The 12,423-nt window shown below is 49.2% G+C and overlaps 5 protein-coding genes and 2 non-coding genes across 7 annotated transcripts; 4 read left to right on the forward strand and 3 right to left on the reverse strand.

Moving 5' to 3' along the window:
• Nucleotides 1-336: 336 nt before the first annotated feature.
• On the forward strand, nt 337-2,332 carry P174DRAFT_454726 (uncharacterized protein; the record flags this gene model as incomplete). The annotated part of the gene is made up of 3 exons (XM_024829259.1): nt 337-943; nt 1,017-1,220; nt 1,304-2,332. Exons 1-3 carry the CDS (start codon nt 641-643, stop codon nt 2,330-2,332), a joined length of 1,536 nt encoding a protein of 511 aa, XP_024678312.1. The 5' UTR covers nt 337-640.
• A 219-nt stretch (nt 2,333-2,551) lies between these two features.
• P174DRAFT_304977 (uncharacterized protein) lies at nt 2,552-4,080 on the forward strand. Its single transcript, XM_024821633.1, has 3 exons — nt 2,552-3,221; nt 3,294-3,961; nt 4,010-4,080. Exons 1-3 carry the CDS (start codon nt 2,770-2,772, stop codon nt 4,063-4,065), a joined length of 1,176 nt encoding a protein of 391 aa, XP_024678313.1. The 5' UTR covers nt 2,552-2,769; the 3' UTR covers nt 4,066-4,080.
• A 749-nt stretch (nt 4,081-4,829) lies between these two features.
• P174DRAFT_t165 lies at nt 4,830-4,917 on the forward strand. Its single transcript has one exon. It is a non-coding gene; the product is annotated as a tRNA-Asp (tRNA).
• A 1,039-nt stretch (nt 4,918-5,956) lies between these two features.
• P174DRAFT_t166 lies at nt 5,957-6,044 on the reverse strand. The gene has a single exon. It is a non-coding gene; the product is annotated as a tRNA-Asp (tRNA).
• A 136-nt stretch (nt 6,045-6,180) lies between these two features.
• P174DRAFT_515755 (rRNA-processing protein PWP1) lies at nt 6,181-8,235 on the reverse strand. Its single transcript, XM_024832219.1, has 2 exons — nt 7,776-8,235; nt 6,181-7,706 (listed from the first exon to the last, which is right to left on the reverse strand). The coding sequence occupies exons 1-2, from the start codon at nt 8,039-8,041 to the stop codon at nt 6,344-6,346; spliced, it is 1,629 nt and encodes a 542-aa protein (XP_024678314.1). The 5' UTR covers nt 8,042-8,235; the 3' UTR covers nt 6,181-6,343.
• Nucleotides 8,236-8,477: 242 nt separating this feature from the next.
• On the forward strand, nt 8,478-8,999 carry P174DRAFT_413751 (COX assembly mitochondrial protein; the record flags this gene model as incomplete). The annotated part of the gene is made up of 2 exons (XM_024824364.1): nt 8,478-8,514; nt 8,566-8,999. The coding sequence occupies 2 exons, from the start codon at nt 8,478-8,480 to the stop codon at nt 8,808-8,810; spliced, it is 282 nt and encodes a 93-aa protein (XP_024678315.1). The 3' UTR covers nt 8,811-8,999.
• A 14-nt stretch (nt 9,000-9,013) lies between these two features.
• On the reverse strand, nt 9,014-10,545 carry P174DRAFT_413755 (rRNA-binding ribosome biosynthesis protein UTP23). The gene is made up of 4 exons (XM_024824365.1): nt 10,474-10,545; nt 10,181-10,393; nt 10,020-10,109; nt 9,014-9,949 (listed from the first exon to the last, which is right to left on the reverse strand). The coding sequence occupies exons 2-4, from the start codon at nt 10,266-10,268 to the stop codon at nt 9,147-9,149; spliced, it is 981 nt and encodes a 326-aa protein (XP_024678316.1). The 5' UTR covers nt 10,269-10,393; nt 10,474-10,545; the 3' UTR covers nt 9,014-9,146.
• Nucleotides 10,546-12,423: the final 1,878 nt, after the last annotated feature.

Consider the following 12,423-nt stretch of genomic DNA (forward strand, 5'->3'; position numbering starts at 1 on the left):
GATCCTCTTCTTTCATAGACCTTATATGAAACCATCCTCTGTTGTTAATAGACTATGATACTCTTCTGTGCATCGTTCATCTTTCTCTGCCTCATGAATCACAGTATGGTCCTGTCTATTTTATCCAAGGTGGCAACCATGAATAGTTGATGACAGCCCTGTCTATTCCTGTAGTCTTATAGTCTCCTTATCACTACTGGAAGAGTAATTATACTGATGCTAGCTATATATCTTGCAGGTTTTCTGGATAGAAGTAGCTATGCAAGACTTACTGGTCAGTAGTGTTCTCACATATCAATTCCTCCGCTGTGCTGTGAAGCAATATCATGACTGTTTATGCTCAGTAACTTAATGAGTGGCTTCTTAAGGGTGTCTGATGTGAGAAAGCTTTCTATGATCATCTCTGACGATAGTATAGACACTCAGCCATGTCTTTCACAGTGAAGTGGGACTTATGCACCAGGTGCTCAGGGACAACATTTACTGACTAGAAGCAAAGCACATCACTCAACACATCAACACCACTCACCTTCCATGCCCAGTCCTCATCACATACCAGCCGCACTTTTCTCAGTGCTTAACCACGCGGCTTGACTGATGACCCGCAATTTCATTAACAACGCAGTGCTCTCTACCAACCATGCGTAGATCAAGCTCCAGCTCTCACTCCTGGCAGTCTGCCTTGCAGAAGGTGTTTCGCAGAGGCTCATCCGAGGCGAAGGGTAAACAACCTGCTTTGGATGACGATTTCGAAATCGGCGAACACAAGGACGGCTTCTACAAGTACTCTCAAGAGATGCTCGAAGAGAAAAACAGAAAATTCGAGCCTCCAACGATGCGTGCTTCGGACAGTGCCGAAGTTTACGACATGCGTACTTATAGCACTGTCAAAGTCTCTTACATGCGTGGTTCAGACAGTACCGAAGCTTCTTACGCTTCAGCTGTGAGTGGACGCGACATCCTTAGCAGGCAGTTTGTCAAACAGAGCGAGAGAAAATAAACTAACAGAGAGTCAGCAGATGCCACCCATCGAGATCCCCACTCTTCCTTATACCATAGGCTCATCTGAATGGCGCTCTTTCGCTGCCCGTGACCAGCTTGTCGAGAATCCTTCCGGCGGTACGGCTGCAGAGAAATCTGGCAGTGTCATCGGCATCTTCTCCAAGGTTTACACCATTGCCAAAATTCTCGCTTGGGCACTCAGCATGTATGGCGTAGAGGTAAGTAGGAAGAGCCCTGAGACCTTCCAGTGAACTTTGTAGACCAGTACAGAAAACTGATCGTCATTTTCCCTCCTCCACAGTTAGACGACGCTCCTGGTGGTATTCTGGCTCGCCTCAAGAATGCAGAAGCGGTTGCGAATACAGATTCTCTTCTTGAACTCATCGAGGTCACCGAAAAGCTTTATTATGCTCTGTATGCGAGACTGGTTATGGAGATTGCCAACGTTGAGCTCTGTGGTCACTTCGACCTTAACCTGCGCCGCATGCTCATTAAGGAAACGTTCACCCTTCCTGAAACTAGTCATCTCCGCGACATATTCATAGCATTCAAGGACGTCCTGGACGCCCCGGAAATTTGCAGTGGCCTTGATTACGACCTTGTTAAACAGCACCAGGACTCGATCATTCGCCATGCTACCGACAAGCTTGCCATCACCGGCTTCTCTGCGCACGATCTTATCGGTTATCGTACGTCCACCTTGAAGATTGTCTCCGACGAGACTCATCCGTTCGTTCTGAAGTGGAGAGGCCTCGTTTACCTGTATCAGATGCCAGGCGTCGAAACTATCACCGTGATGTCGGAGAAGTACCTGACTATCATGCCAAAGGTGACGGCTACTGATGACTTTCCAGCGATTGAACTTCCTTTTATGGACCGCGACTCAATTCAGCCAGAAATTTGGCAGCGCGAGAACGTCCTTGACAACCGTCAGGCGACCCTGGCGAAGCTCGAGGGCAGGAGCGTCGGAGACATCAGACGTGACGATGGCAGACGCCGCCTTCTTGATTTCGTCAAAGAGAAGAAGTGCATTTGCCGTTCATCTTGCAGTTGCGCGACAGAGTGCACAATGGATGTCGTGCTGCCCTGCCCTTGCTCTGAGCGTATCCTGCGCATCGTGCTGGCCAAGCGCCATGAGGGTGCTGGCGAGCAGGACTTCGGCCCCAGGTGCGGCAGTCTGGCCAGAGCCTTCTTTGAAGGGCTGGCGATGGTCAGTCGCGAAGTTGCTCACTATGAGCTCGTCGCGGAGCTGCACCGCGCCATGCAGCTGTTCGAAGAAGTGGTGGGCAAGCAGCGACAGACCGCTGCCACGGGCAGTCGACTCGTCTGAAAATCCAGAGTTAACATGCCAACTCCGGTTGAGCTGGCACGTCGTTCTTTCTGCTTCCCCTTTTTTTTTTTCCTTTGTTTTTCCTCTTGACCACGATGGTCACTTGCAGGGATGGGTGACTGTGGGCCTCAAGGGGCAAATCGGAGGCGATAGTGATGTATCTATCGTATTGGTCAAATAATGAAATCCATGCAATCAACCCAGCGATGACTGGCTCTCGGAGCAAGCTCTGCTACATATTACTGTAATCATTGTCTCTGGTGGGTGTTTGGCTGCGCTCAAGCCATAGTGAGCCAGCCATCTCCGTCCGCCTTACCAACTCTAATCTCACCATGATTTTGGACTAGAGATAAAGGAAAAAGAGAGGAAGCACTTCCCCCCCAACCGCGAGGCAATCTCAGTGCGCTGAGAGAGTGCACATCTTATTTCACGCGGGCATGGTGACTCAGGATACAGTTACCACGATATTATTGATGATACGCAGCCCACAGTGGACCGCAGCGCGTACAACAAGCTCTAGGAGGCTAATCCGACCCAGAACGCCTGTGCGGCAGTATCGAGCCGCCGTCTGGCCTTCCTACGGCATCACTACCCCGGTTCCCGATCGTTATCCACATTCAAAGTCTCCATTCTGCTTCCAGACAGGCTACGCTCTCTGCGCCAAACGGCCCTCGCGCCCGTTTCCCCCACCCTTCCTGTCTCCGCCGTCGTCCTCCTTCTCCGACCCCTTGACCACCCACTACCAGAGTCAGGATAAGAGATTATCCGTCGGGGGTGAACTGGTCCGCGGCCTGAACAATGGTGACGATGCAGTGCTCGTTGCAGACAATTTCATCGGGGTAAATGATGGCGTGGGGGCGTGGGCTACCAAAGAACGGGGCCATGCTGCGTAAGTGCAGGACATCAGCCTCCTATCTGTCACTTGAGATTTCATCGCTAACATCGTCCTCGATCATACCAGGCTTTGGTCTCGATTATTGCTTCATTTCTGGGCCCTGGAGGCCGAACGAGAAGTCGATAAAACCTCAAAACTAGATCCGGTCGAGTACCTGCAACGAGCCTACGAGGAGACGATTCGCGCGACGACATCACCGAATGAATGGCTGGGCACCACAACGACGGTGACTGCGCTTTTACACTTCACTGGTGACAATGCAGAAAATGCAAAGCCTTTACTCTACGTGACCAACTTGGGAGATTGCAAAGTGCTTGTTATACGTCCGAGTGAGGAAAAGGTCCTGTTTCGAACCACCGAACAATGGCACTGGTTCGACTGTCCTATGCAACTAGGTACAAATAGTGTGGATACTCCACGGAAGGATGCAGTGCTTTCTGAAGTTCAGCTTGAGGAGGATGACCTCGTGCTGGCTGTGTCTGACGGAGTCCTCGATAACCTTTGGGAACATGAGGTCTTGACGATCACGCTCGACAGCCTCAAGAAATGGGACGAAGGACATTTCGAGGAGAAGGATATCGACTGGGCACCCCCGGCCCACCTGGCAGATGAACGTATGGTATTCGTTGCTAGAGAGCTGCTGAAAGCTGCGCTGGCTATCGCTCAGGATCCATTTGCAGAGAGCCCATATATGGAGAAGGCTATCGAGGAGGGCTTGGCCATCGAAGGGGTAGGTTTCCTTAGCCCTACTGCCACGCTTCATGTTATTGACAATAACCTAGGGAAGATGGATGACATTAGCGTCGTTGTCGGTGCCTGTAAGAAGAGAGGGCGTTGAGACAACCGCGTTCGGAGATTCTTTCAACATTCAGCTACCTGCCCCCAATCCCGCCTTCCGGTCACGATTGTGGCTTTGAGCCTCTCCAAGGAGGTCGTCCCATGGAAAGTATCCTGTATCAACTGTCCACAGCCTGGACTTGGGTCCGACAGCCAACTTGGTTCCATCTTCATCACGATTAGGCATATTCGATACCCGGAAATCGTTCAAATGCCCATCATTATCCACTTGAGAGAATGGATGCACCTTTGGTCGACTCACCGAACTCCAATTCGCCGTCCTTTCCCACGGTTCGAGGTCTCATATATTCCTCTCTAATGCCCCCGGATGCTATTGCAGTGCTTTGAGCTTTGATACCCTTAATGAAATGAATGATAGATTTGTGATACCTCAACAGTCGAATACCTTCGCGTTTGACGAAATTGCATTGTGGATAAGTCCCTTAACTGTATCATATTTTAACGTCACATCTGTCTGTCTGTTTTGTTGGTCTTTTTGGGTCCTTTCTGAATATATCATTGCAAATTGTAATAATGATATGCTCGAATGTCGTTGACACGCTGGGCTGAACAATCCATCTAGCCATGATACAATACTGTTTTGATATACAAGCAATGGTTTCATCGAGTCTTTGGCTCGGAAATGTTCAACAGTATCGCAGTTGCGCTGCTTGCTCGTTTAAGGTCTGCCGGAAGCACCATGTCCTCTTGGTAAATTGAGATAAAATTTATAGATTCAAAGATTCGAAATCTGCTCAATAAATATCCTCGATGGTCTAACGGTCATGATTTCCGCTTGTCACTCAATAGAGAACGAGCGCGGGAGACCAGGGTTCGACTCCCTGTCGGGGAGATGTTTTTTCGTCTCTGTTTTGGTATATATTGGACACGTCAAGGGATCTATTCTACATCTCAATGTTGTCGTTTCCTTTTTTCATGGGGCTATTTAAGAGATGTAACTGAGCGACATGCTAAGAACTGGGTGCTCTTGACAGTCAATTTTCACATTCAGCTAAGTCCCATGTATGTTGTCGAACTCCGTGATTCTGCCACTATGTAACTGCCTAACGGTTATCTGAATGTGCCCTGAATATATAAGGATATCTTCTCCTACATGGAGTGCTTGAGGTAGTCAAGATTCGAGGCGGAGACCTTCCCCATGGTGTATGAGATCGTCGAGCCGAGGAGCTTCGAGCCATGATCTCATAGCGCACTTCGCTTCTCCTGTATCAGATGGAAGTCGAATATGACGTGACAAGCCATACCCCTAGAAAAGCAACAGCAACGACAACGGGTTCCCCAGTCCTAGGTCGACATCTCATTGCGCTCATATGCGTACAGGGCTGAATTGGATGTCTTGTGCTGTGCAGGCTGCTAGTAGTAGATATATATTGCATGAGGCCATGAGCACCGCTGACAGTATCTTGCCAATGCATGGCACAGTTATCGAAAGAGGAGTCCAGATCGTGTTTTGCTATGGACGGAAGGTCGCTCAACAAAGGGCAACGACGGGGTAGAGGGAAGTGTACAATGAGGCCCGGACAGTGCCAGACGAAGAACTTCGCCTCTTACAGCAGGAAAGGGTTAAGACCAGGAAGCACTTATGCTTGATATAACTGTCCAGGTGTCGAGGATGTCACATTCTTCAACAGGGTTGCTTATAGAAGATCCGAAATATATATCTCGGGAACGGTAGAACTGGCCGTGGCCGGATTGTTAAGCCGTGATACATTGAGATAGTACACTAAACGGATCACGGCCAGATCGGTCTAAGGCATAGCTTCTCGAGCGAAGCCAGCCAGACATTGAGCGAAAGAGGATGAAGATTGAAAAAAGAAAAACCAACCGTGCATGATACAAGCGTTTGGAACGGAAGGGAAAAGAAAAAGATTCTCCCCGACAGGGAGTCGAACCCTGGTCTCCCGCGCTCGTTCTCTATTGAGTGACAAGCGGAAATCATGACCGTTAGACCATCGAGGATATGAGATGTTAGGATTCTGGATTTTTGGCCAGACAAGCATAACCGATAATGATGTATAAAATGCTTCTGGATGGGTGCCCTAAACCCGAGCCTGTCTTATGAAAGTATTGCGAGAACTGTAGCTTGCTTCAGAGTCACAATCATATCGGCCAATGTATTCGACCGGGTATCTTGAATATGCTATAATAACAAATGTGTGAGGTGTATCAACATAAGAAAAGCAAATCATTCCATGCTCGAATCCCCATAATATAACTTTTGTCTTCCGAAATAGCATTTCCCATCTCTGTCATACCCTCTAGTCCTCGTCCATCGATTCCCAGCCATCTCCACCTTGCTGAGCACCGATCTCCTCCCCTGCGGCATCATCATCCGATTCATCATCGTCGGCTGGCAGTCCGATTGTGCGCTCCTTGACCTCCCCTTCAAGGGCGGGCATGCGCGACACGAAAGCTCTACGAACGGCTCCGTTGGTTGAGGTGTCCCAGATCTGGACGGTTCCCTTGCTGCCAGCTACCGCCAACCGGAAGCCAACCTCGTTGTCGGGAGCGAAGGTGGTCGAAAACACCTTACCAACGTCCATCTTACGCGAGACGACCATGCTAGGCCGGTCGTTCTCGACGTTCCATAGCTTGACTTGCTTATCCGTTGACCCGGTCACGAGGAAGCCAGGAATGGCAGGGTTGATGTCAAAGGATGACACCGAGGTGTCGTGCGCCTGCAGGGTCCAGACCGGTTTTGATTCCTTTGGCGTTGCAGGGATGTTTCGCACATCGTAGCGGTAGACCATACCGGCATCTGTGGTGACATAGAAGAAGTTCGGGTCGTGAATATCCCAGCGTACATTCTCGACGTCGGCATCCACTCCCCACCGTGCTTTCGCGTCGGGAGCTCTCATGTCTGCCGCCACCACGGTACGGTCGTAACTCCCGGTGAGCAGAACGGTGGCTTCCTTAGGGTGCCAGTCCAGCGAGCACACCTTGTCCGTATGATGTGTGTAAGATTTGGCGCACTTGGTGGTGTTGAGGTCCCAGAGTTTCACGGTACGATCAGCGGAGGCAGATGCAAGCAGATTGCGGTGTTGACGGTTTGCAGCCAAGGCGAGGACGGAGTCGACGTGGAATTCATCATTCGCCTTGGTCTTCTTCTTGGACTTTTTGGCCTTCTTCATGTCTCCCTCGAGCTCCGCACCGCCCTGACCCAGGATGGCGTTAGGGTACATGCAATCGACAATATCCAGATCCCAGACCTCAATGTCTGGCTCCATGGTTCCTACAGCCACGAAATTGCCAGTAGTCCGGTCGCCCGTGTTTGCGCCAACAGGGAAATCCAGCCATTCAACGCACAGAGGGATGGCGGGCAGCATAATGTCGTGGTGCACGTAAAGGTTCGCCTCCCGGTCCTCGTAGACGTAGACTTCAAGATGGGCCACCTCATCCTCGACCTTACCTGCAAGGAGCAAGTTGTCGGTGGGAAGGATCTGCAACTCCTCTCTCTCTTCGTCCTCTTCTTCTTCTGGCATCACAAGGTATGGATCTTCCTCGTTGGGCTGGTGGTACGCCAGCGACTTGACGTTTCCGAACATGGTAATCTTCTCTCCATCGTCGTCGACCTCATCGCTGTCGTAGTGATCAAGGTCGTATTCTTTCAAATCATCATCACTAAACAAAGCGAGATGCAGTGTTAGCTTTGTCTATATGAAGATCGCGACACTCAAGATTAGCACCTACTCATTGAAACTTGTCTTGCCCTTCTTTTCTTCGGAATCGTCCTCCATTGCGTCTGGGGCTTCCTCCTTCTGATCGTCCTCCATCGTCTCGCCGTCCTGGTCCTTTCCTTCCCTGGCAGCGTCCAGTTCGCCTTGGGCTTCTTCGAGCTGCATCCGAGCGAGCTTGGATATCCGGTTCATCTCCTCCTCGTCAATCTCATATTTGGTGGGAAATTGGGCAGCGACTCCCCGCCGCACCCAAGCGGTCGTAGTAATCATAGAAGACATCGTGAAGTGTTTCCCTCAGTAAATTTTATTTTCCGTGGTGTTTGGTATACGCAGCCACTGCTGAGCAGGTCAAGTGTAAGGCCAGAGGTACGTCCAGACAAAAACCCTCGTAGTAGCTGACCGTAGACCACAACTTCAAATCAATAATTGAAAAGCCTTACCCCAAAACGCTATGTTGCTTTCTACCCAACGATAGATGCACTTACCAGACTTTTTCTCTCGCTTTCACTTTTTTTGTGGTCGACTATCCTCCCCGCCCGGCAGAATCCCCTCTCCGACTCTCACCGCTCGGCATCGCCTTCGGATATTTCTCAAAGGCCGAGACTCTCTTAGTAGTTACTACTCGAGGACAGGTGCAAAACTGTTTTGTTGAAGTAATTACGTTGACCGTCGCGATCAATCGCGCTTCTACTCAAGCTACACGTATTTACACAAAATGCATTCCCACCTACACACCCCTACAATGCCAGTACGTCAACCCACTGTCCTGAAAAATGACAATTAAACTAACGGGGTATCAACAGACTGCGAAGAGATCATGACCGCTCTCGACGAATGTCACGCTCGCGGATTCCTTCACAAAGCCCTGGGCAATTGCAACGACATCAAGCGTGACGTCAACAAGTGCCTCGCCGCGGAGCGGTATCAGCGCGCAAAGAAGAATCGGGACCAGGCTCGGGATAACCGGAAGCGGATCGAGAAGATCTGGGCTGAGGAGAGGGCTCTCGAGCAGGGTGTTTCGCTCAATGGGGAGTCGAAGCAGCAATAACTGCGTTGCTGACGAGTTTGGAAGTCGACGATTGAGAAGGTGGATGGGGTTGTTTTGCATGATGGAGTTGTTGTCTTGGTTTGGTGCTAGGCGGCGTTTATGGTCTTGTTCTCTCTTCTCATCTTCTGAGTGGTGTCACTCATTCTACTCAGTGTAACACTACATGTCTGTATATATAGCGTGGACGAGTCATGTCTACATGTCAATGAGATTGACGGATATCAGATTGTCTAAATTCAGAATATACATAGCTTGAGGACGGTACTTTTAAGTGCATTAGCCAACCAAACGCCTTACCAATGAATATAGATCTACCTCAAGCTCAACGAGGGACAATTATTCGCTCGGAGCCGTTGCGGCCTCTGCCCCATTTGAGGGTTCACCGATGTGGTCATCATTTCCATCCCCTCTGGAACTCTTATGGTGGCGCCGTCTTCTCTTTGGCTTGGGTGCGCTTGATTCACCGTCATCGTTTGTCCTGTCCGGCGCCTCGTCTGATTTCTGTTCCTTCTGATTCTCTTGTTTCGGCCCACCGGCCGTTTCTGCCGTTTTCTTCTTCGATTTCTTCACACTCAAGGGATTAGGCCCCTTGGGCTTCTTCGGCCCTCGCTTCTTCTTCTTCTTCTCCTCGCCGTCCTCGGTCCGATTTCTCTTGCCTAACACTGCTTCATCATTCAACCCCGCCCGGAACTTGCTGTTTTCAACTCCGTCTCGTACTTCTTCGGATGGCGTGCTCATTGGCTCGAGAATCATGACGGACCGTTTCACGTAAACAATCGGTACACCGGGGATTGACCGTGCCCCGATACGCAACTTCTGCGCCCGTCGCAGCGCATCCCGTCCCTCATCATCCCCTCGCTTTCTCTTCTTTCCATCGCCAGAGTCGGCCTTGGCGGGGGCAGGTGGGTCTGCAGTCGCGAGAGTATAGTGCTCTTTATTCCGCTTGACTTCTTTAGAAGGTGACAGTAATGAAAGCAAGCATTCCACTTCGTCAATGGGCGTTGAGTTTTCGTTGTGCGAGCAGTGTCGCAATGGGAGGATCGTGGGTGGAGGGAGATGTGTTGGGCGGTAAGGATTGTTGGTCTTCGGGTTGATAGGTTGAGATGCCATAATGGCCGCCAGAGAGCATTTCGTCAATACTATTAATTGTTATGTTAGCTCGTCTGGTCCATTGTCCACACGTGGTGAGACTCTGGATCGAAGACATACAAGGTTTGACTTGTCCTTGAAGTGTACGCTCAAGTGCAGGAATCAGTTCCATCTTAAACGAATGGACAGCGCGAAGAAAATTCGAGTCGACTGGACAGGTCCAAATGTTAGCATTGAAGACCATTTCAACGCAGCCATGAGTTTTTGCAAAGGTGTAATACCTAAGACTTGATATGGTTCGCGGAAGCCAAATGCCATCTCATATTGATGCATCAGCTTGCGATACTTCTTGGAGCGTTTGGCCCTCATCTTAAATGTGAGCCAGTAAGCCTCTAAATATGAGAAGCGAGGTTATATGATGGTGTTCTGCGAGTGAGGTCTGCTATGTTCTACCTCTTCTTGATCCGAATCTTTTTTGGATGGTCACTTTTTTTCTGCCGGGCGGAAGAGGTGTCAGTGCTCGGCGATAACGATAAACTATCAAGGCACCAACTGGCATTAACACAGCAATTACCTGCTTACGATGACCTCCTAGTCACACTGTTCCCGCTGTATGTGGTCAGCCAACAACAAAGCTGAGACAATGAAGTATGAAGGCCTATCAAAGGTCAAAGGTCTACTTTAGCATACATATATCCTCTCTCAGTGAAATCTAGCACATACGACCATAGGGTGTGGAAAACAGGGCTTCCCGTCTGCTCAGCCTTACTTAAGCCACACGCCGGCTGGTTAGTAGTTGGGTGGGTGACCACCAGTGAATCCCGGCTGTTGTATGTCAGATCACCTATTCTTTTTGATTCATTGGTAGCGCCCTCGCTGCCTTATCTTCACCCCGCTTCTTAAATCCTTGAAGTTAGAGACAAGGATACGCTGAATGACCTTGGGCTCAGCTAACAAATTAACAGCACTACGGCTACAAAGCATGGAAAATCATGACCCCAATTTCCATTGGAGAATTGGTGCCAGGCCTGGATATATAATACCAATCCTCAGAACACCGGAGACCAACGAAAAGCTATATCCTGGCTCCTATCTGTATCATGAAGGCCCTGTTAGCATCGCGTCAGGACTAACATACCTTGTTGTCAGATCACCATCGATCAAATGAACAATAAGTAATGGGAAACGGTTGGGTTGAGGAATATCTTGATTATGGCGGCGTTATATGGCTTGCATATATGTTAAAGCATGGATAAACATTGTAATCTTTGCGCCTTGCATGAAACTGGAAGTGCCTTGGGCCCTCAAGGATCAAAAATTCGTGTTTCTTCCGTTTAAATCATTCAATCAGACGAAGTGTTTATATTTTGAGAGACATATCCAGTAGACATTCATGGCGAGGATAAGAGTCACCCGGGGAGTTAGGAGGGTCGAAAAACGAGACACTACCCACAGTCAATTGTGACACCTCCGGTAGACGTTCAAGGTAGGGAGAAGGTTCGACTGGATAGTTGGAAGGGCCTAAAAAGAGGAACTTATGCGCCATAGACTGTGACCATTCCGGTGGGCGTTCGAGGGAGAGAGAACGTTCAGGGGGGTGGTGAGGAGATTCACAGTAGATCTGCTGCTAGAACTGGGAAGATGTGTGCCAATGCCTGAAGATAGATCTGAACTGAGCGATGATGGAGAGTTTATTTCCTGAGGGATGTCCTGAGGGCTCTCCGTATTCCTGGGCCTGGAAGCGCGTAGTTCAAGTCTATATCTTGTAAGACAGATCCAGAACTTATGAAATGGGACTATGCTTGCCTATACATTGCTGTTCATTAGAGATGTTACTATCAACTGATGTGTTTAACATTGTTTGAGGAGCGCCTTCACGATGGTTATCAGTTAACAGGAACTAGTACTGCTGTGGCTAGGATTACAATAAAACTTACCACCTAAAATATGTCTATTAGAACTGTGTTCGTGTTGCCTATGAATTGACTCACTGCTAAACAGATTGCTCTCTAGGCCTGAGTGCTATGGTGCAGAATTCTAGGCCATTTTCACTGTACCAGATGTAAATTGATCAGCTAGGCTAGAGTGAGCGGATGGCGTCGATGGGATTGACACCCGCTTGGGAGTAGACATCTCCATAAGCCACTGAGTATTCTGTAACTTAGTAATTAACTAGTCCTCCTTACTTAGGTAAAATATAGCTATCTCCGCGTCCTGACTACCGTCAATTTGCTGCGTCTTCATGATATATGATATATGTGTGACCTAGGAAACTGACTAGCTACCTATCGAAGTTTTGCTTGGATTGGAACTGTTTGAGTCTTTGGTCGACCATAAAGTTGACATGCTACAGAGTTCATTATACCACTTTCCCTTGACCTCTCGGACTCAGGAATATCGCTACTTAAACAATGGGATGGTTTAGAATGTGCAGACTGGACGGGCGGCGGTGTCGAGATTGTCCAGATGATTCCATCTGATGCAATGAATCCTGCTGTCGAGCTTATCAAGACAATGTAGGAAC

The sequence above is a fragment of the Aspergillus novofumigatus genome (assembly GCF_002847465.1).
Source record: "Aspergillus novofumigatus IBT 16806 chromosome Unknown P174scaffold_9, whole genome shotgun sequence".
Lineage (NCBI taxonomy): Eukaryota > Fungi > Ascomycota > Eurotiomycetes > Eurotiales > Aspergillaceae > Aspergillus > Aspergillus novofumigatus.